At 40.4% G+C, this 24,436-nt stretch overlaps 1 protein-coding gene across 10 annotated transcripts in view; it reads right to left on the bottom strand.

Moving 5' to 3' along the window:
* Positions 1–13,594: 13,594 nt before the first annotated feature.
* The window catches only part of sulf1 (sulfatase 1), a 65,780-nt gene continuing 54,938 nt past the window's right edge, over positions 13,595–24,436 (bottom strand). For 2 of the 10 annotated variants that reach the window (XM_080793205.1, XM_080793208.1), the window contains exons 12-19: positions 23,046–23,292; positions 22,593–22,689; positions 22,097–22,191; positions 21,830–21,901; positions 20,730–20,905; positions 20,463–20,605; positions 19,964–20,087; positions 13,595–16,158 (exon numbers count right to left, since the gene is read on the bottom strand). In XM_080793205.1, coding sequence (XP_080649331.1) covers positions 15,266–16,158; positions 19,964–20,087; positions 20,463–20,605; positions 20,730–20,905; positions 21,830–21,901; positions 22,097–22,191; positions 22,593–22,689; positions 23,046–23,292 — 1,847 coding nt within the window. In that variant the 3' untranslated portion in view covers positions 13,595–15,265. Of the gene's footprint in view, positions 16,159–17,281; positions 17,333–18,079; positions 18,114–19,963; positions 20,088–20,462; positions 20,606–20,729; positions 20,906–21,829; positions 21,902–22,096; positions 22,192–22,592; positions 22,690–23,045; positions 23,293–24,436 lie in introns of all 10 variants that reach the window. The other 8 variants (XM_080793207.1, XM_080793209.1, XM_080793212.1 and 5 more) reach the window with 7 other exon arrangements.

Here is a 24,436-nt window from a genome sequence, read left to right as displayed (position 1 = left end):
AAAAGTTAGCCTCGTTTCTCATCATTTTGGACCATGGGCTATAGCCCATATCGTACGGCATACTATAGCGCGCCGTTTTTCATCATTTTTGAAGATTTGAAAAAAATGACGAAATGACAAAAACGACAGGTTATAGCCCATGTTTTTTTAAATTTTGAAAAAAAAAGTTAGCCTCGTTTCTCATCATTTTGGACCATGGGCTATAGCCCATATCGTACGGCATACTATAGCGCGCCGTTTTTCATCATTTTTGAAGATTTGAAAAAAATTACGAAATGACAAAAACGATGGGTTATAGCCCATGTTTTTTGAAATTTTGAAAAAAAAAGTTAGCCTCGTTTCTCATTATTTTGGACCATGGGCTATAGCCCATATCGTACGGCATACTATAGCGCGCCGTTTTTCATCATTTTTGAAGATTTGAAAAAAATGACGAAATGACAAAAACGAAAGGTTATAGCCCATGTTTTTTGAAATTTTGAAAAAAAAAGTTAGCCTCGTTTCTCATCATTTTGGACCATGGGCTATAGCCCATATCGTACGGCATACTATAGCGCGCCGTTTTTCATCATTTTTAAAGATTTGAAAAAAATGACGAAATGACAAAAACGATGGGTTATAGCCCATGTTTTTTGAAATTTTGAAAAAAAAAGTTAGCCTCGTTTCTCATCATTTTGGACCATGGGCTATAGCCCATATCGTACGGCATACTATAGCGCGCCGTTTTTCATCATTTTTGAAGATTTGAAAAAAATGACGAAATGACAAAAACGAAAGGTTATAGCCCATGTTTTTTGAAATTTTGAAAAAAAAAGTTAGCCTCGTTTCTCATCATTTTGGACCATGGGCTATAGCCCATATCGTACGGCATACTATAGCGCGCCGTTTTTCATCATTTTTGAAGATTTGAAAAAAATGACGAAATGACAAAAACGAAAGGTTATAGCCCATGTTTTTTGAAATTTTGAAAAAAAAACTTAGCCTCGTTTCTCATCATTTTGGACCATGGGCTATAGCCCATATCGTACGACATACTATAGCGCGCCGTTTTTCATCGTTTTTGAAGATTTGAAAAAAATGACGAAATGACAAAATTGATGGGTTATAGCCCATGTTTTTTGAAATTTTGAAAAAAAAAGTTAGCCTCGTTTCTCATCATTTTGGACCATGGGCTATAGCCCATATCGTACGGCATACTATAGCGCGCCGTTTTTCATCATTTTTGAAGATTTGAAAAAAATGACGAAATGACAAAAACGAAAGGTTATAGCCCATGTTTTTTGAAATTTTGAAAAAAAAAGTTAGCCTCGTTTCTCATCATTTTGGACCATGGGCTATAGCCCATATCGTACGGCATACTATAGCGCGCCGTTTTTCATCATTTTTGAAGATTTGAAAAAAATGACAAAATGACAAAAACGAAAGGTTATAGCCCATGTTTTTTGAAATTTTGAAAAAAAAAGTTAGCCTCGTTTCTCATCATTTTGGACCATGGGCTATAGCCCATATCGTACGGCATACTATAGCGCGCCGTTTTTCATCATTTTTGAAGATTTGAAAAAAATGACGAAATGACAAAAACGAAAGGTTATAGCCCATGTTTTTTGAAATTTTGAAAAAAAAAGTTAGCCTCGTTTCTCATCATTTTGGACCATGGGCTATAGCCCATATCGTACGGCATACTATAGCGCGCCGTTTTTCATCATTTTTGAAGATTTGAAAAAAATGACGAAATGACAAAAACGAAAGGTTATAGCCCATGTTTTTTGAAATTTTGAAAAAAAAAGTTAGCCTCGTTTCTCATCATTTTGGACCATGGGCTATAGCCCATATCGTACGGCATACTATACTATAGCGCGCCGTTTTTCATCATTTTTGAAGATTTGAAAAAAATGACGAAATGACAAAAACGATGGGTTATAGCCCATGTTTTTTGAAATTTTGAAAAAAAAAGTTAGCCTCGTTTCTCATCATTTTGGACCATGGGCTATAGCCCATATCGTACGGCATACTATAGCGCGCCGTTTTTCATCATTTTTGAAGATTTGAAAAAAATGACGAAATGACAAAAACGAAAGGTTATAGCCCATGTTTTTTGAAATTTTGAAAAAAAAAGTTAGCCTCGTTTCTCATCATTTTGGACCATGGGCTATAGCCCATATCGTACGGCATACTATAGCGCGCAGTTTTTCATCATTTTTGAAGATTTGAAAAAAATGACGAAATGACAAAAACGAAAGGTTATAGCCCATGTTTTTTGAAATTTTGAAAAAAAAAGTTAGCCTCGTTTCTCATCATTTTGGACCATGGGCTATAGCCCATATCGTACGGCATACTATAGCGCGCCATTTTTCATCATTTTTGAAGATTTGAAAAAAATGACGAAATGACAAAAACGAAAGGTTATAGCCCATGTTTTTTGAAATTTTGAAAAAAAGAGTTAGCCTCGTTTCTCATCATTTTGGACCATGGGCTATAGCCCATATCGTACGGCATACTATAGCGCGCCGTTTTTCATCATTTTTGAAGATTTGAAAAAAATGACGAAATGACAAAAACGAAAGTTATAGCCCATGTTTTTTGAAATTTTGAAAAAAAAAGTTAGCCTCGTTTCTCATCATTTTGGACCATGGGCTATAGCCCATATCGTACGGCATACTATAGTGCGCCGTTTTTCATCGTTTTTGAAGATTTGAAAAAAATGACAAAATGACAAAAACGAAAGGTTATAGCCCATGTTTTTTGAAATTTTGAAAAAAAAAGTTAGCCTCGTTTCTCATCATTTTGGACCATGGGCTATAGCCCATATCGTACGGCATACTATAGCGCGCCGTTTTTCATCATTTTTGAAGATTTGAAAAAAATGACGAAATGACAAAAACGATGGGTTATAGCCCATGTTTTTTGAAATTTTGAAAAAAAAAGTTAGCCTCGTTTCTCATCATTTTGGACCATGGGCTATAGCCCATATCGTACGGCATACTATAGCGCGCCGTTTTTCATCATTTTTGAAGATTTGAAAAAATGACGAAATGACAAAAACGATGGGTTATAGCCCATGTTTTTTGAAATTTTGAAAAGAAAAGTTAGCCTCGTTTCTCATTATTTTGGACCATGGGCTATAGCCCATATCGTACGGCATACTATAGCGCGCCGTCATAGGCGGCGGGTGCGTTTTACCTTTGGGTAGGCTATAGAATTGCGTTGGGGGGGGGACTCTCACGGCCGAGCGGAGCGAGACCGCCGCCGCGGATTTATTTATTTATTTCCCAGATGGTCTAAAAATGAGTTATTTAGCATACTTTTACCAATGAATTAGCCTATACACAGACAACGACTTTTGGACGTCTTTTTCTCAAGTCTCGAGTCAGTCAGTGTAGATTACCCGGCGGTGTTGCTGCCCCTCCGGCTCCGGGAGTCGCGGCTCATGGCTCTTAGACGGCACAGAGACAGCAGTCACTCCGCTGAACGTGTCAGTGTTGCTGCAGTGGTGTGAACTGTGAACTGTGCGGGCACTGAGTTCTGACAGCCGACTCACAGCTTCTTCTTCTGAATTAGGCTACTTTATCTTTGCCTTGAAAAAGACATTTTGCGTTTTGCTGTTTCCCAAAACAAACCAGCGCGCGCTACTCTTTGCTGCCTACAAAGCGACTGGAAGGACGAGGTTTACAGACATACCAATAGTAGGCTAGTCAATCATATGCTGATTAGGCCAGTTATTGCTGTATAGTGTATAGCCTATATCCGATCAGCGATCACCAGGGGGCAGCGACAACACACACACAAACACAATAGCCTTCTATAATGCTGCGCACATATATTATATATATTTAAAAAAATACCCAGCATAATTTTTGGGAAGGCTAAGCCTTCCCTAGCCTTATGCACCCGCCGCCTATGCGCGCCGTTTTTCATCATTTTTGAAGATTTGAAAAAATGACAAAAACGAAAGGTTATAGCCCATGTTTTTTGAAATTTTGAAAAAAAAAGTTAGCCTCGTTTCTCATCATTTTGGACCATGGGCTATAGCCCATATCGTACGGCATACTATAGCGCGCCGTTTTTCATCATTTTTAAAGATTTGAAAAAAATGACGAAATGACAAAAACGATGGGTTATAGCCCATGTTTTTTGAAATTTTGAAAAAAAAAGTTAGCCTCGTTTCTCATCATTTTGGACCATGGGCTATAGCCCATATCGTACGGCATACTATAGCGCGCCGTTTTTCATCATTTTTGAAGATTTGAAAAAAATGACGAAATGACAAAAACGAAAGGTTATAGCCCATGTTTTTTGAAATTTTGAAAAAAAAAGTTAGCCTCGTTTCTCATCATTTTGGACCATGGGCTATAGCCCATATCGTACGGCATACTATAGCGCGCCGTTTTTCATCATTTTTGAAGATTTGAAAAAAATGATGAAATGACAAAAACGAAAGGTTATAGCCCATGTTTTTTGAAATTTTGAAAAAAAAAAGTTAGCCTCGTTTCTCATCATTTTGGACCATGGGCTATATAGCCCATATCGTACGGCATACTATAGCGCGCCGTTTTTCATCATTTTTGAAGATTTGAAAAAAATGACGAAATGACAAAAACGAAAGGTTATAGCCCATGTTTTTTGAATTTTTAAAAAAAAAAGTTAGCCTCGTTTCTCATCATTTTGGACCATGGGCTATAGCCCATATCGTACGGCATACTATAGCGCGCCGTTTTTCATCATTTTTAAAGATTTGAAAAAAATGACGAAATGACAAAAACGAAAGGTTATAGCCCATGTTTTTTGAAATTTTGAAAAAAAAAGTTAGCCTCGTTTCTCATCATTTTGGACCATGGGCTATAGCCCATATCGTACGGCATACTATAGCGCGCCGTTTTTCATCATTTTTGAAGATTTGAAAAAAATGACAAAATGACAAAAACGAAAGGTTATAGCCCATGTTTTTTGAAATTTTGAAAAAAAAAGTTAGCCTCGTTTCTCATCATTTTGGACCATGGGTTATAGCCCATATCGTACGGCATTCTATAGCGCGCCGTTTTTCATCATTTTTAAAGATTTGAAAAAAATTACGAAATGACAAAAACGAAAGGTTATAGCCCATGTTTTTTGAAATTTGGAAAAAAAAAGTTAGCCTCGTTTCTCATCATTTTGGACCATGGGCTATAGCCCATATCGTACGGCATACTATAGCGCGCCGTTTTTCATCATTTTTGAAGATTTGAAAAAAATGACGAAATGACAAAAACGAAAGGTTATAGCCCATGTTTTTTGAAATGTTGAAAAAAAAAGTTAGCCTCGTTTCTCATCATTTTGGACCATGGGCTATAGCCCATATCGTACGGCATACTATAGCGCGCCGTTTTTCATCATTTTTGAAGATTTGAAAAAAATGACGAAATGACAAAAACGAAAGGTTATAGCCCATGTTTTTTGAAATTTTGAAAAAAAAAGTTAGCCTCGTTTCTCATCATTTTGGACCATGGGCTATAGCCCATATCGTACGGCATACTATAGCGCGCCGTTTTTCATCATTTTTGAAGATTTGAAAAAAATGACAAAATGACAAAAACGAAAGGTTATAGCCCATGTTTTTTGAAATTTTGAAAAAAAAAGTTAGCCTCGTTTCTCATCATTTTGGACCATGGGTTATAGCCCATATCGTACGGCATTCTATAGCGCGCCGTTTTTCATCATTTTTAAAGATTTGAAAAAAATTACGAAATGACAAAAACGAAAGGTTATAGCCCATGTTTTTTGAAATTTGGAAAAAAAAAGTTAGCCTCGTTTCTCATCATTTTGGACCATGGGCTATAGCCCATATCGTACGGCATACTATAGCGCGCCGTTTTTCATCATTTTTGAAGATTTGAAAAAAATGACGAAATGACAAAAACGAAAGGTTATAGCCCATGTTTTTTGAAATGTTGAAAAAAAAGGTTAGCCTCGTTTCTCATCATTTTGGACCATGGGCTATAGCCCATATCGTACGGCATACTATAGCGCGCCGTTTTTCATCATTTTTGAAGATTTGAAAAAAATGACGAAATGACAAAAACGAAAGGTTATAGCCCATGTTTTTTGAAATTTTGAAAAAAAAAGTTAGCCTCGTTTCTCATCATTTTGGACCATGGGCTATAGCCCATATCGTACGGCATACTATAGCGCGCCGTTTTTCATCATTTTTGAAGATTTGAAAAAAATGACGAAATGACAAAAACGAAAGGTTATAGCCCATGTTTTTTGAAATTTTGAAAAAAAAAGTTAGCCTCGTTTCTCATCATTTTGGACCATGGGCTATAGCCCATATCGTACGGCATACTATAGCGCGCCGTTTTTCATCATTTTTGAAGATTTGAAAAAAATGACGAAATGACAAAAACGAAAGGTTATAGCCCATGTTTTTTGAAATTTTGAATAAAAAAGTTAGCCTCGTTTCTCATCATTTTGGACCATGGGCTATAGCCCATATCCTACGGCATACTATAGCGCGCCGTTTTTCATCATTTTTGAAGATTTGAAAAAAATGACGAAATGACAAAAACGAAAGGTTATAGCCCATGTTTTTTGAAATTTTGAAAAAAAAAGTTAGCCTCGTTTCTCATCATTTTGGACCATGGGCTATAGCCCATATCGTACGGCATACTATAGCGCGCCGTTTTTCATCATTTTTAAAGATTTGAAAAAAATTACGAAATGACAAAAACGATGGGTTATAGCCCATGTTTTTTGAAATTTTGAAAAAAAAAGTTAGCCTCGTTTCTCATCATTTTGGACCATGGGCTATAGCCCATATCGTACGGCATACTATAGCGCGCCGTTTTTCATCATTTTTGAAGATTTGAAAAAAATGACGAAATGACAAAAACGATGGGTTATAGCCCATGTTTTTTGAAATTTTGAAAAAAAAAGTTAGCCTCGTTTCTCATCATTTTGGACCATGGGCTATAGCCCATATCGTACGGCATACTATAGCGCGCCGTTTTTCATCATTTTTGAAGATTTGAAAAAAATTACGAAATGACAAAAACGAAAGGTTATAGCCCATGTTTTTGAAATTTTGGAAAAAAAAGTTAGCCTCGTTTCTCATCATTTTGGACCATGGGCTATAGCCCATATCGTACGGCATACTATAGCGCGCCGTTTTTCATCATTTTTAAAGATTTGAAAAAAATGACGAAATGACAAAAACGAAAGGTTATAGCCCATGTTTTTTGAAATTTTGAAAAAAAAAGTTAGCCTCGTTTCTCATCATTTTGGACCGTGGGCTATAGCCCATATCGTACGGCATACTATAGCGCGCCGTTTTTCATCATTTTTGAAGATTTGAAAAAAATGACGAAATGACAAAAACGATGGGTTATAGCCCATGTTTTTTGAAATTTTGAAAAAAAAAGTTAGCCTCGTTTCTCATCATTTTGGACCATGGGCTATAGCCCATATCGTACGGCATACTATAGCGCGCCGTTTTTCATCATTTTTGAAGATTTGAAAAAAATTACGAAATGACAAAAACGAAAGGTTATAGCCCATGTTTTTGAAATTTTGAAAAAAAAAGTTAGCCTCGTTTCTCATCATTTTGGACCATGGGCTATAGCCCATATCGTACGGCATACTATAGCTCGCCGTTTTTCATCATTTTTGAAGATTTGAAAAAAATGACGAAATGACAAAAACGAAAGGTTATAGCCCATGTTTTTTGAAATTTTGAAAAAAAAAGTTAGCCTCGTTTCTCATCATTTTGGACCGTGGGCTATAGCCCATATCGTACGGCATACTATAGCGCGCAGTTTTTCATCATTTTTGAGGATTTGAAAAAAATGACAAAATGACAAAAACGATGGGTTTTGAAATGTTTTTTGAAATTTTGAAAAAAAAAGTTAGCCTCGTTTCTCATCATTTTGGACCGTGGGCTATAGCCCATATCGTACGGCATACTATAGCGCGCAGTTTTTCATAATTTTTGAGGATTTGAAAAAAATGACGAAATGACAAAAACGATGGGTTATAGCCCATGTTTTTTGAAATTTTGAAAAAAAAAGTTAGCCTCGTTTCTCATCATTTTGGAACGTGGGCTATAGCCCATATCGTACGGCATACTATAGCGCGCAGTTTTTCATCATTTTTGAGGATTTGAAAAAAATGACGAAATGACAAAAACGATGGGTTATAGCCCATGTTTTTGAAATTTTGAAAAAAAAAGTTAGCCTCGTTTCTCATCATTTTGGACCGTGGGCTATAGCCCATATCGTACGGCATACTATAGCGCGCAGTTTTTCATCATTTTTGAGGATTTGAAAAAAATGACGAAATGACAAAAACGATGGGTTATAGCCCATGTTTTTTGAAAATTTGAAAAAAAAAGTTAGCCTCGTTTCTCATCATTTTGGACCGTGGGCTATAGCCCATATCGTACGGCATACTATAGCGCGCAGTTTTTCATCATTTTTGAGGATTTGAAAAAAATGACGAAATGACAAAAACGATGGGTTATAGCCCATGTTTTTTGAAATTTTGAAAAAAAAAGTTAGCCTCGTTTCTCATCATTTTGGACCGTGGGCTATAGCCCATATCGTACGGCATACTATAGCGCGCAGTTTTTCATCATTTTTGAGGATTCGAAAAAAATGACGAAATGACAAAAACGATGGGTTATAGCCCATGTTTTTTGAAATTTTGAAAAAAAAAGTTAGCCTCGTTTCTCATCATTTTGGAACGTGGGCTATAGCCCATATCGTACGGCATACTATAGCGCGCAGTTTTTCATCATTTTTGAGGATTTGAAAAAAATGACGAAATGACAAAAACGATGGGTTATAGCCCATGTTTTTGAAATTTTGAAAAAAAAAGTTAGCCTCGTTTCTCATCATTTTGGACCGTGGGCTATAGCCCATATCGTACGGCATACTATAGCGCGCAGTTTTTCATCATTTTTGAGGATTTGAAAAAAATGACAAAATGACAAAAACGATGGGTTTTGAAATGTTTTTTGAAATTTTGAAAAAAAAAGTTAGCCTCGTTTCTCATCATTTTGGACCGTGGGCTATAGCCCATATCGTACGGCATACTATAGCGCGCAGTTTTTCATAATTTTTGAGGATTTGAAAAAAATGACGAAATGACAAAAACGATGGGTTATAGCCCATGTTTTTTGAAATTTTGAAAAAAAAAGTTAGCCTCGTTTCTCATCATTTTGGAACGTGGGCTATAGCCCATATCGTACGGCATACTATAGCGCGCAGTTTTTCATCATTTTTGAGGATTTGAAAAAAATGACGAAATGACAAAAACGATGGGTTATAGCCCATGTTTTTGAAATTTTGAAAAAAAAAGTTAGCCTCGTTTCTCATCATTTTGGACCGTGGGCTATAGCCCATATCGTACGGCATACTATAGCGCGCAGTTTTTCATCATTTTTGAGGATTTGAAAAAAATGACGAAATGACAAAAACGATGGGTTATAGCCCATGTTTTTTGAAAATTTGAAAAAAAAAGTTAGCCTCGTTTCTCATCATTTTGGACCGTGGGCTATAGCCCATATCGTACGGCATACTATAGCGCGCAGTTTTTCATCATTTTTGAGGATTTGAAAAAAATGACGAAATGACAAAAACGATGGGTTATAGCCCATGTTTTTTGAAATTTTGAAAAAAAAAGTTAGCCTCGTTTCTCATCATTTTGGACCGTGGGCTATAGCCCATATCGTACGGCATACTATAGCGCGCAGTTTTTCATCATTTTTGAGGATTCGAAAAAAATGACGAAATGACAAAAACGATGGGTTATAGCCCATGTTTTTTGAAATTTTGAAAAAAAAAGTTAGCCTCGTTTCTCATCATTTTGGAACGTGGGCTATAGCCCATATCGTACGGCATACTATAGCGCGCAGTTTTTCATCATTTTTGAGGATTTGAAAAAAATGACGAAATGACAAAAACGATGGGTTATAGCCCATGTTTTTTGAAATTTTGAAAAAAAAAGTTAGCCTCGTTTCTCATCATTTTGGACCGTGGGCTATAGCCCATATCGTACGGCATACTATAGCGCGCAGTTTTTCATCATTTTTGAAGATTTGAAAAAAATGACGAAATGACAAAAACGATGGGTTATATCCCATGTTTTTTGAAATTTTGAAAAAAAAAGTTATCCTCGTTTCTCATCATTTTGGACCATGGGCTATAGCCCATATCGTACGGCATACTATAGCGCGCCGTTTTTCATCATTTTTGAGGATTTGAAAAAAATGACGAAATGACAAAAACGATGGGTTATAGCCCATGTTTTTTGAAATTTTGGAAAAAAAAGTTAGCCTCGTTTCTCATCATTTTGGACCATGGGCTATAGGCCATATCGTACGGCATACGATAGCGCGCCGTTTTTCATCATTTTTGAGGATTTGAAAAAAATGACGAAATTACAAAAACGATGGGTTATAGCCCATGTTTTTTGAAATTTTGAAAAAAAAAGTTAGCCTCGTTTCTCATCATTTTGGACCGTGGGCTATAGCCCATATCGTACGGCATACTATAGCGCGCAGTTTTTCATCATTTTTGAAGATTTGAAAAAATGACGAAATGACAAAAACGATGGGTTATAGCCCATGTTTTTTGAAATTTTGAAAAAAAAAGTTATCCTCGTTTCTCATCATTTTGGACCATGGGCTATAGCCCTGTAAGAATGACCGTGTTAGTGGCTGGAGAAACAGTACAGAGGCATTGATAACGGTTAACCAATGAGCATTTACAAACCGGCAGGAATACAAGAAGTTCTCTACTCCCAGCACAGACTTTTTGTTCACCTGCAAAATGGCCACCTTTTATACCCAGCTGGAGATAATGAGAATGGACTATACTATACCATTTACAGGGGTGTCTTCAAATGAGAATATACCATAAATAAGCATACAATAAATACATATAAATAAATAACCTTAAACCATACAAATGTTACACATTTCTGTGAACTACATGAACTATACAACTTATATAATAAGTCCTTCACATTACAACATAAATAAGCAATCACATCTTAACCCCTGCTATCCTGACATGGTCCAGCCCAATCCTTACTGAAACACATCACAGGCACACATTATTAGGCATTCAATCAAACCTCAACAATAGAACTCCACATTATTGCACTTCCCAAACATATTGAATCTAAAACCCACATTGCACTTGCCCCTCATGTTTGTTAATCAAGCATTTCCCCAGGTGGAACTCGTTGGCTGAGTGGCCATCTCAGCTAAACAGGAAACGGTATTCAACAATAAAATCATGACTGCAAAATACAACTGTGCAAGTTAATAAAGTGCCAATATGCTGTGCAGAATAAGTAACAGAGGACCACTCTGTTACAAGCCCATATCGTACGCAGTGTTGGGGAAGTTACTTTTAAAAAGTAAGGCGTTATAGTTATCGTTACTTATCTAAAAAAGTAATTTGTTACTTTACTTTACATGAAATTATGAAAGTAACTACTTTACTTTACTTTACTTTACTTTAGAAAATAATAATATAAAAATCGGCCGAAACCGAATACCGAATATAGGAACTTTTTTTTTGAAGCTAGATCTATAAAGAATAGGGTTGGGAGACTTGGGACTTCATTAAAAAACATCTAATTAATTGGAGGCTTTGTGATGAATTCATCTCAATTAATCACATTTTAATCTCATATCAATAGGCATATTTGACCTGAGCAGTGAGCTTTTTTTCTACATAAGCAGCCATAGGCAATAAAACAAGTAGTAATAATTATAGTGATAATATTATCATTCATTGTTAAAGCTCCAAATGATATTCCCATTCGTCTTTGTGTCTGCCCGTGTGCTCGCAGCAGCGAGTGTGAGGGGTTGGGGAACGGGGTTGTATATAGTGAAACTAACGTTAGCTCCCATGCTAGCTAATGGCTTCCCTCGTCAACAGAACACCACCACAGATCGGGTGGAAGCTGCTGATATCACGTTGCTTGTGGCCTTGTGCCCGTGGATGGGAAATAAGATTTAAAAGGCTATGGAAGCGTGGATGAAAGGCAAAGCACAGATGTGTGCAAAGTTTTGTCGGATCTGCCTGTGCATTCCGTCTGCTGCAGTGCGTGTGTGTTCTGTCAACTTCTGTGTTGACTGGCTGAATGCATAGTAAAGAGCGTCATCATAAGCATGCGCCCTTCCTGCGCTGGAAGTAGCAGATCTACAAGGTATCTACCCGTCGTAATGCACAGCACGTTGGGCTTGTACATCTGTGTTTCTCCCGCAGTTTAGTTGAATTATATCGATTCACAACTTTATTTGCCCCCTTCACTTCAGCAGCACAGAGACGCCTGTATGATGATAGACTCACGGAGCTGCATGGCCAGACTTTTTTCTCTGATCACATAAGTTGACATAACGCCATAACGCGGGTAGCGCTCGCACAATAACTATAGCGCCGTTATGGAATGGGGAAATGTAAAGCGTTAGGTTACAAGTTACTGCAAATAGTAGTTACGTTATGTAACGTAACGCATGTAAGGGCGTTAGTCACAACACTGATCGTACGGCATACTATAGCGCGCCGTTTTTCATCATTTTTGAGGATTTGAAAAAAATGACGAAATTACAAAAACGATGGGTTATAGCCCATGTTTTTTGAAAATTTGAAAAAAAAGTTATCCTCGTTTCTCATCATTTTGGACCATGGGCTATAGCCCATATCGTACGGCATACTATAGCGCGCCGTTTTTCATCATTTTTGAGGATTTGAAAAAAAAATGAAAAAATGAAAAAAAAATCCGCAATTTCCACAATTTCCATTTTCGCAATTTCCGCAATTACCATTTCTGCAATTTCCGAAATTGCGGAAATTGCAGAAATGGTAATTGCGGAAATTGCGAAAATGGAAATTGCGGAAATTAGTATGCCGCCATAGTATAGTTTCTAGCCCGTTGCAATCATATTAAATAATATGTATTGCAACATGGTGCCATCCAATTGAACCCTCCACCTACAAAAGGAGCAGTGGATGCAGTAGTGACTCTTTTGTGACCAGGAAATGAGGATGGTGTGAGTAGTGGGTGTTTGACAACATAGTAATGGTAACTTAAACCGTTTGACTTTGAAAGAAATAAAAGTATGTTGACCAACCCATTGTCTGTCCAAATGATTATGAAATGAATATATGCATATAAAACGGTAGAAGTCAAGATCAACTGATTGCTAACTTAGCCGGCATAGTTAAACAGCAAACTGTTGGATAATGACTGAATACCGACAGGTGGGAATACGGAGTATGAAATGAGGTTATGCCAAACAGAAAATGAAAAACAATTAAACATGTGTGGCTCAAGAGGAAAAGTGAGAAAGCATTCTGTCTTTATCACAAGTCATGGTCCCTTATTGGACGGTGGACATACATACCAAGCCGATCGCAGTACTTGCGCGCTCTGCTTGCACAAGTAACTATAGATGTTTTAATGTCCGGCTATCTGGCACTTGTGGAACGCCTTGGACAAAGTGGACATATTTGATCCATGACCCCTAGATCAGTGATCATACATGAAGAGCAATCAGGAATGACTGTGACCCAAAAGGTGAAAATAACTTTGAAATGCTCACTGTAAAGGTTGGACAAATTTATTCTTGACAGCTTTGAGGCTTTCCTGACTTTCTAGTTCAGTCAGGAAACAGGCTGACTCGCACAAACAAAACCATGCATGTGAACAAAGGGAGTTGTAGCACTTCTACACACACATGACAGTACTACCAACCTTTGGTGCAAGGACTGAAAGCAGATAGATAGTAGATGAATGAATGTAGTCAATGACGTCTTTGAACAATGGCCTTGGAATATTTCGTTGCATGCAATTCCCACTGTGTAAATACTGTAGTTGCTATATTGTAATAGACAAAGCTGTACATGTTTATGCAACTATCTATACATTCAAAGTGAATTGGCCATGTGCAACAACATACTTTTGATTATCAAAGCACTACAACATACAGCACAAGACTGATTTAAAAAAGAGTTACATGTATCTTTATCTTCTCAATTGTGTGTACGTACACAGTTGCATAGGTCTGCTAATCTGCAAATTTGTTCAAATGAAATATAACCGATGGAAACCTACAGAACAAGAGTTCGTGCTGTTGCGTTCACCTTGTTTCTTTACCCGTTGGGCTGACATGATACTATGAGTGTCTGAAATTATTCAAAGCAGAAGCTAATAATTACTATTTGCAGATTCTAGTTCATCCAGGAAACAAACAAAACCATGTGAACAAAAGGGAAATGTGTATTATATTAATCAATCAAAAATGTTACAATTTTTTGCGCATTTTGAATTTTTTCAAACTGTCCAGTTTTCCCTCTTAGTGTTAAAAATAATAATAGTAGTAATAATTTCAAAAAGAAAAGAAAATGAAAAATCTTTATTAATCAAGCCACAGTGGAAGGGGTAGTGTCGCGGTGGAAAGCCAAAAATGTTCAAAAGTGCATTTGGGGGCCAACTGTTGGCATCTGAATGGTGAGTGGTTACATTTATAATAATTTATGAATAGTCTGTTCCAAGACTACATGTACCTGACATAGTCTAATGCTATCCATTCAGATGCTGAAATGGTTTCACCATTCTAATATACAGTGTGTGTGTGTGTGTGTGTGTGTGTGTGTGTGCGATACATACATACATATCCCTCTGCCAGGGAGGGTTTGGTACTGTTTGGCACGCACACACACACACACACACACACACACACACACACACACACACACACACACACACACACACACACACACACACACACACACACACACACACACACACACACACACACACACACACACACACACACACACACACACACACACACACACACACACACACACACACACACACACAGTATATTTATATACAGTATATACACATATATATACATTGTATATATGGCATACATATATAACAGACATACTGTGTACACAGTATATACAGTATATGTAACTGCCGTTGTCCATCTGGAATTAAAATAACTTCCCATATTTAATCTTACTGTAGCTGCGTTAAGGCTTTTGTCTTTTCTAAATATATATTTGGAAGAAAAAACATAACACTGTTCTTTGACTAATGAATGAAAGCGCCTGTAAAAAAATAAACAACAATAACTTTAATACTCATTATACAGCTCTGACTTTCGACCGAGTGACATCACTCGCCGCCACTCTTGGCGAGCTCGTCTCCCAATCCCGGTGTCTCTGTGACAAGCGGCCGTCCAATGGCTGCCATGCGTCTTGCCTCACAGGGCCTGATTGGAGGGCTGAGGCTGGGCGCCACTGCCCTCATAGTCCAGGGTCGAGAGCAGCGCCCCCCCTGCACTCGGTGGGGTTCTAGTCTGTGTGTGGGTGTTGGCGCTGGCCGGCACCTCGGGCCTACGTGTCTGTGGGGAGAGAGGGAGGTAGCCCTGGGACTGGAATATGTCTTGGTCATCCTCAGCCTCTAGACTAGGATGGGAGTTGGGCTCCGGCAGCAGCTGCTGCAGCGCACGCAGCACGCCACCGTGCCGCGTCTCCAGCTCCGTCATCCCGTTCCCGCTGAAATCCCCTTCCTCTCCGTCCATCTCCTCCAGCTGCCGGGTCCACGTGTCGCCGCGAGCGGCGGCGGCCCCTCGCCTCCTGGGTGTCGATGTCACAGAGGACGTTCCGAGTCGGCCTATTGGCCTCTCGGGAAGGTCGTTCGCAGCAGATTCCAGTCTCCTCTCCGACGTGGGTGTGGGCCTGGGTGTGGCTGGCGGTGGCGTGCTGGGAGCGGGGGTGGTGTGGCCAGCTGTGGCACTCGCCTGGTTTGGTCTGAGCAGCCCTGGCCACGCTTCCTTCACCGTGGGCCACGCCTCTCCTCCGCTGCCCTCCTCCAGGCCCTCACCCCCGGCCCCGGAGCCCAGGTCTGCCAGGGAGGGGTCGTGGACAAGTGTATGGGTTCGGTTGAGTTTGTTTAAAATGTGTCGCAGTGCAAACATATGATCTATATCCTTCTGGAAGGTGACCCAGTCGTCCGGGCTGGGGCCGTAGTCGGGCCTGTACTCGTATAGGCTCTCGTTGATGCTATACAGATCCTCCAGTCCCTGCCAATCCACCTCCTCCTCCGTCAAATTAGGAAGCTTAACCTTGTCGTCCATCCCATATTGGCTGTGTGCTGCGGAGAGAGAGAGATATAGAACCAGTTAGGGTTATGGTGGAAGGAGAGTTCACCAGTATACAACAGGGAGCTGCTTTTAAAGTCTGGTCAGATGGCATGCAGTCATGTCCAGCTCCTGGCTTTGCCTTTCACTATGGCAGCCAGCTTCCAACGGGCATGCATGCGCGCGCAAACACACACAAACGCGCGCACGCACACGCACACGCACACACACACACACACACACACACACACACACACACACACACACACACTGAAGCATCACTAGTTAAACACAGCACCCACACTATGGCGAAGCCGAGAGTAGTGCAACAAACGCATGCTGCCTTAGAAACATCAAGCCAAAAAAAACAAAAAAAAAAGTTATTTTGTGTTGCATGATTTAAAAATAATAATAAGTGAAACGCTGTCTACATTTCAGCACAGAACAAGTAATGGCATGAGTAGCAATTATTGGCCTGAGTTGGAATGAAATAAACATCTAGGCAACCTGAAATTAAAGAATCAAAAAAGGAGTAAAGGGGAAAAACATGATGAACTTCTGCAAAAAAGGAGAATTTTCAGAAGAAATAAGAGAATGTCGGCTGCTGAGTGGTTCATCCCAAGAACAAAAGACAAAACACTATATTATATTGAGGAAGGCAAATCAAAACACAATTAAAGCAAAAGGCTAAATTACATTGGATGTCAATAGATTAGCAGCCAATAGAGGAAAATGAAATATATCACACTAAACTGATCACAGAGAATCAATACTGTTGTCTCTTGGCTGATCAATGTTCTTGTAACTACCACTACTACTACTGTAGTGTCTAATGCAGTGGTTCTCAAAGTGGGGTCCAGGGACCCTCAGGTTACCTTGAGGGTATTCTAAATGGACCGTTACAGGTCTGTAACTCTGAGAGTGTACAAATATGTACATTCTCAGAGCTACTGCAGAGTGGAGAGGGTTTGACATAGACTCAGAGACTCACAGATAGGAGAACCACTGGTCTAGTGTAAAACGAAGAGGAGTGGAGAGGGTTTGACATAGACTCAGAGACTCACAGATAGGAGAACCACTGGTCTAGTGTAAAACGAAGAGGAGTGGAGAGGGTTTGACATAGACTCAGAGACTCACAGATAGGAGAAGCTCGGTCTCCTCTTTGACCATTTTCGATGCTGCTGTTGCCTGGTAAGCAGGTGGCCAGAAACAAAGGTCAAAAGGGTCAGCGGCAGGACAGAGAGGTCACAGCAACTCGAGTGTCCATAGACTACCACTAGCTGATGCCATGAGCAGAAACAAATGAAGGGTCATTCGGATGGTGATGGCTATGTATGTTCTGTGGATATGGCTGGCGTGAAATGGTGATGTTGAAGACCAATGTGTGAATTGTGGAATGATGCAGAGATGATGACGGAGTTGATGCCATGATTCCATGCATTTGCATTCACGTGCATTTTAGGTTTAGGGTGGGGCTCAGTTGAAATAACATTTTCAGAGCAACTTTATCTGGATATGCAGGTATACAAATTTGTTTTTCAGTCACTCATGCTATAGCTATACAGAAATGAACTGAGTCCACAGACACTAGGCTCGCTTGAGCCGCGATGCAATGAATAAATAAATAAAAAGCAGGAGTGAACGAGTTTACTGTACAAATGAACCAGCTGATATGAGTGTTCTGCCTGTTGCACACTACAGTAGATATAAAATGCCCGTAGAAATGGTGACAATGGAAGCTGCTTCAATCAAAAGAGAAAAACAGAATCAAAACAGGTCAGTGGTGATTTGTTAGCGGTGCGTCCCCAGCATGCAGCCACAGATCAAAAGCGCTGGCAACTCCGACGGATGGATATTAGTGGGAATATGAGGCAGGTTTGGCCCATGCATGTGTTAAAGAAAGCCACTGAAGAGAAATATAAAAGGTTTGGATACCTGTGTGGCTCATAGCTTCCTCCATCTTTACCTCCTGATCAGGAAAATAAAAGCAATTGAATGTTAATGCTTTGAATCGAAGAGATAGTGGGTGGGAGGGGGGTGGGAGGGGGGGGGGGGGGGGTTGGCAGGTATAGGGATACGACATTCACATTGAGGATTCCTTCATGCACTGCAGCTTCAACTCCCTACGGAGAAATGCAATTATTGGATGAAGAGAGGCCACGAGATGGGAATAAGGATGCGAGGGAGGTAGAGATACGGCTGCAGGGAGGAAACGAGGAGGTCTCCTTTGATTGGGTTGTACAGAAAGATGAGGTCGTATCAGATGGGAGTGATTGGAGCAGTGAGAAGTTCAATGGTGGTGGGGAGTGGGCTGGGGGGGGGGGGGTGTTCCCTTGAAGGCAGAATGCCTTCAAGCCATTCAATCAGGTGACGATGATGTCCAGTGCATGAGTCACACGCCACAAATAGATGGAAGTTATTGCTGGATCCAATTCACCAGACCGTTTCACTTTCTGACAATCTCCCCTTCCAATGAAAACACTGCTGTGTAACCGCAATAACAATTTCATGGGTTCGGGGGAGTTGGCAGGTGACCCAGGCAAAGAGTGCTGGTAACAGGCCAGTGCTGGTAACAGATTTCAGGGCTGCCGCGTGAGAGACATTGCTGGCAGCGTTTCGAAAACGACATGCCAGTGTTCAAACGCACGCCGTCTGTCTGAGAGACACGCTTGGCCACTATGATTGTCCACCCCCCAGCTCTGATAATTACTGACATGGAGGGATTTTTGTTTTGGTCCTCTGGACATAAACAAGACCACCAGCTCTTGCTGCATAGACACACACACACACACACACACACACACACACACACACACACAGCAGCACTCAGCCTTAGAGGCTTAGATCACTACGGCAACGTTACTTATTAGCAGGTCTGCTGCGGTTGGCGTGAGAGGATTTTGTTCCCCATGGAGGTTAAAGAAATAAATAATAATGTTGGCTGATCAACGCGATGATGATCATGTGAAGTGACGGACTCAATAGCCGTGTGGACAGTGACCTCCAAATAACATCACATAACACTTGTGAGTCATAGTGTGGGGGGAATGTGGTTGGTGGGGGGGGGGGGGGGGGGGTTCTGTTCCAGGACACACAATGATATAGCAAGGGCTAAGTGGGTGCTTGTTTTATAACCCTATACCAGTACATCTGTGTGGAATAGTGTGGTGCAATTCAGTACAGTGTGTGTGTGTGTGTGTGTGTGTGTGTGTGTGTGTGTGTGTGTGTGTGTGTGTGTGTGTGTGTGTGTGTGTGTGTGTGTGTGTGTGTGTGTGGAGACAGGCAACAGGTCACAGGAGATCAGGCAGTGCTAGGATGAGAACTGAGAAAGTAAAACCATGAGTTTGTGTTTGTGAGAGTGCGTGTGTGTGTGTGTGTGTGTGTGTGTGTGTGTGTGTGTGTGTGTGTGTGTGTGTGTGTGTGTGTGTGTGTGTGTGTTGGGTCAAACGATGATGATCCCTTGACCTTCACCTGAAATGCCAGCATACATCATCCATGGGAGTGGACAACCCCCATTCACATGCAGCATGCAAACACAAACTGCTTCGACTGAACCAGATTGGAAACATACCACCAAACCACAGTGACGTTACACAAGCCAATATATCACATGCCCAATGTGTAACCAATACACATGATGATATAACACTTGTAATTTGTTGTTTCTAAAACCCGTTCAGTCTTTGCTGTCTTGAAAGTTTACATTACAACAACAACCACAGTAATCAGGCCACTGAGACAGTTTTGAGTCCATCTGCTTGTATATTTGAGGGCAGGTACAGGAGGTAGGCAGAAACGTCAAGAGGTGTTGTTTTGTACCTGTATCCTGGCCTTTGGGACGAGGGTTACACTGTTTGTGGCCTTGACAACTTCTCATCTCCATCAGCTGAGCATGAAGGGTGTTGAGGACGTCCCGATCGACTGAGTAGACAGCGTTGGTCAGCTGCACACACAAACAGGACACATATTAATGTTTGATTCACACATGTCTATTCAGTCTTTGTCTAAAAGGAGGAGTCAGGACTGTGGACAGTTCAGAAACTTGCCTTGCCTACCAGTGACATCAACTTAAAGCAGGTTTTGTTCATTTAAAACTTGAAATTAAAGAAAAAACTTCTTAACCCATTAAGACCTGAGGCAGATTCTACAAATGCCTTCTAAATTAGTAGTTCCCACACTTTAAAGATGTTCAAAAATAGCAGATGTACAAGCTTGCAGCGTGGCACAAAGTGACATGCTGTGAGCTTGTATGTCTGTTTTTCTTTTATAGCCAACGCTAAACTCGAATCAATCAATCACAGCATTGTCATTATCTCACCTGGTAGGGGTCATTGTTGAGGTCAAAGTACTCCAGGAAGCCAGTGGCGAACTCACAGAACAGTGTGTTGTGAGTCTCGTTGATGGTTCTCAAGCACCAGTAGGTGTTGTTGTTGGAGCTGGTGCAAGCACAGAACCCACCCACTGCAGGACAAACAAAGGTCAGCTACTGCTTAGTGTATTGTAATTATTATTCATAATAGTTCACATTTTGTTTTAGTAATACATCAAAAACGGCATCAAGACAGTGTGCAGTGTAGTTACGTACAGTTCCAGAAGGGGGCCGTCTGCCAGTGGTCATTGTTGTGGGTGAAGCAAGTGAGGCCGGGCAGACTGCAGTCGTCTCCTTTCCTCTGCCGCTTCCTCTCCTTCCTCTCCTTCTTCCTCCTGCGGATCTCGTTGTACAGCTGGGCCTTCCCATCCACTTCCTGCGCCGCCTCCCTGCTGGACAGAAAGGAGGACTAATCACCCAACATGTTGACATCATTTGCTCGTGCACTTTCGAATGCCAGTAACCACGGCCACAGACAAGACCTTGTGGATGGGGAACTTCCAGAAGGCAGAAGTGTATGCCAGTACATGACAGTGTGTTTACTTCATGTTTGAGCTCTTACTAATGTCCAATGTTCCCCCCGGGTTGACATTCGAGCCACTGTCCCCTCTTCCTCGCTGCCTGAACACACCAGAGACAGCATTTGAACAGCTGCTTTGTATTGGCATAATCCATTCCCAATGTTTCGCAGTGCAAGCTGATCACTCTGTTTGAGGGCTTGACTGACTTCCCCTGCGCTGAATCATTCTGTCTTTTCCATGCGGCTCGGACGATCATTTCCAGACATGCACACGTCATGTTGTGCACAACAACACACACACATACAAAGGTTAGGTAAACAAGGACGTTATGTGGTTGCTTTGGCATTCATGCCCCACTGGAGGACACAGGCGCTCGTGGTAAACTTGCGGGGCGACATGTGGGTTTCAGAAATAATTAGTTTTATTACCCCAGAGCACATTACCTCATACATCCCCCCCACACACACACACACGCTACACCAGTCAGGTAAACTGGGATCTGCAAAGTCATTCAAACAAAAGTGAGGTTTAGTTACGACATTTACAAGATGCCAGGGGAATAAATCAGCATACGTGCCGACCATGCAAATGTATGACTTGACTAGCATCAAACGTCACCTCGTTAACATAATGTTACAACAAGGAAGGGAACAGTCAGACGCAGTTAGAATATTAGATGGGTGTGTGACACGTGTTTAATATGTGTCAGCTGCAGGAAGGTGAAAGTGGTTAACATGGAAAGGGAATAACCATGAACGGGGGCAAACCAACACTTGTAGGGGAAAAGGAACTCACTTAAAGGGATGGAGTTGGAGATTCTTGTTCTTCAATCTCTCTGCCTTGTTTCTCTCTCCTTTGCTATAGTAGCTGGTTTTAATAAACAGAGAAAGACACTAAGGTCCTGGGAGAAAACCTTCATCTATCATGGACTCTAAAACGGATCTGGCGTAAGGCCTAAAAGAAGCTATAGTTGGAAATAAGTTGGAATACTATGTGAGAAAAACACAAAAGAAGAAGAGGGGGAACTTGGGGAAGTGTCTGTGGTCAATGTAGATGACTGACCTTTTCTTGTCACAGTTACAATCATCTGGTCTTCTCCTCTTTAAGTGGCCTCTTACTTCACGGAGGTTTTTGATTTTGTCTTGAAGTGCTTCAATCTGGAAATGAGTATAAAACAAACAGGATAATTATACATGCAGGAGTTAGAACAAGGACAGATTTTTCTGCTTATTCCTCTCCCTGTCTCTTTGATTCGATTTATTCCGTTTGAAGTTCTTGTAAAAGTACCCTTGTTTGAATTATATTGTTCCATTCATTCAATGTAATCAGATCTTTTGTAATCAAAATGACAGCTTGACATTCTAAGCATTTAGCGGATGCTCTTTGAAGAGGAAGTTGGAGTGGATGTAAAGCAAATCAATCTTAAAATCATAACTTAAATTAGGAAAGTACAATCAAACCAATGGTAAGGCATGCATGAGCTAAAACCACGGTGCCCAGCCAGAGGCGGTGCATCTTTCAGTGATGTTACAGCAGGACATGGGCTTGCTTTACTCACCTCTTGGTCTACGTAGCTCTTATGGTCTTTCCAGGCTTTGGAGGACTGGTAGATCTCTCTTTCACAATGGATTGTGTCGTTCATAAGTATGTAGCACCTGCAACAGAGACATTTCACACCTGTTTAATACACAGCTCTCTGGACAGAATCAAGCAATAATTAAACACTTCTGAAGGCAGCCAAGTTAAAATAATATCTCGAGGAGTTAACCCATTTTGGGCGGGAACCCCTTTTGGTGTTAGCATTATGTTATGCTGTAGCACCGGGTGGCGCGCTACAAGCTTGTAGATCTGCTATTTTTGAAAAATTGTGAAAATATTTATTTCAGAAAACTGGAGGATTTAGAAGATTTTCTTTTTAATTTTGAGGTCAGGCCTAAATGAGTTAAACACTTCTGAAGGCAGCTAAGTTAAAATAATATCTCGAGGAGTTAAACAGAGACGCAGATCTTACTTGTGGGTGACCTTGACGGAGTTGGGGTATCCCACAGCATTGGTGTCATCAGCCAGCATCTCCTCTGAGCCGTCGTCTGTCCCCAGGCCAAAGTCTGGGTCCGCTGGCTCATAGTGGCGCTTTGTGATGACGCGGCGCCGGACAGCCGTCTGGTCATCCGCCTGCAGGTCGATATCATATATCTGACCTTCAAACTCCACAGACAGAGACCTGGCAGGCCTGGTGTGGACAAAACGAGGCCGATAACCTGCAACAGGAGGTTAACAAATATATACAGATTACCGGTAAGTATTATTATTCTTTGGTGCAAGATGGGACATGCTGTAGGACATTTACAACAAGAGCCTGAGAGTTGAGTAACTTGAGAAAGGTTGTTGATTGACAAATAAGGCTTGTTTGCACATAATCCTGCAACTTTTTCTGCCTTTACACCAAATCTCAGCCAATCCACAAGATCACAATGCCTTATGTTGTGACATGTTGCAAACATGCTGATCTGCTATTTTTTCAGAATGTTCACCCCCAGACACGCTAGGGTTCATGTGGTTAATTACTTTTCTGACACTATTTAAATTGTCCTGATTGAGTAAACCCTACCCAACTGAAGCTCCACAGAGAAAATCATTCTCAGTTGATTCAGATACTGTACTTAGTTCAGTTGCAACACTTAAATGCTACACTAGATGGCGTCAAAGCATCAATCACACCAAAATGCACACAGCTTGACAAGAATGCATTTATTTCCCCCCTGCAGCTGTTGTCTATCTATACTACAGTAGTCTGAGGATAATTCAATACAATGCTATGTATTGTACTATTTATTGTCCTAATGGCATTACATTATTTTATGTAAAAAGTACAAAATATACACTATAAAAATTACTTTGTATTATAGGCCTACTAGTGCTAGATTTAAATAAAGAAGAGCCAGCTATAAACATTCAGTCATCAAAAAATTATACATGCATACAAAATAGTAACAAACAAATAAATACAAAAAAGATATTAAAGTAAACACATTCAGTCTTCTGCAAGCCGGCTTTATTTAAATGTATTTTAAGTGCAGCCAAGGAGTCTGGACTGGTTTATAGGCTCTGATTGTAATAAAACCTATTCAGATTCTTTTCATCACCACTCATCATAAAAATATTTGATAAGGGATTTGAAAGCGTTTGGATTCGAATGGTTGATTTAGGCGCTTGATACCGGATTGAGTGCTTCCTAAGCCCATTGGCCCGTGCAGTACCTTTGAACCAAAACCACAGGCTTTATTCTTCATTCCACACCTGCGTTCGCGCAGCTCGCTGCATCGACGTCATCTGACTTTATTTGCTAAAGGCAGCCAACAAAAGATCAAGATTTCACCAAGCACAGAGACCAATCATCCCCAC

This window comes from Protomyctophum bolini (genome assembly GCF_963924005.1).
Source record: "Protomyctophum bolini genome assembly, chromosome: 21".
Lineage (NCBI taxonomy): Eukaryota > Metazoa > Chordata > Actinopteri > Myctophiformes > Myctophidae > Protomyctophum > Protomyctophum bolini.
Note: the sequence above shows the minus strand (reverse complement) of the source record. Positions and strands in the feature narration are given on the sequence as shown.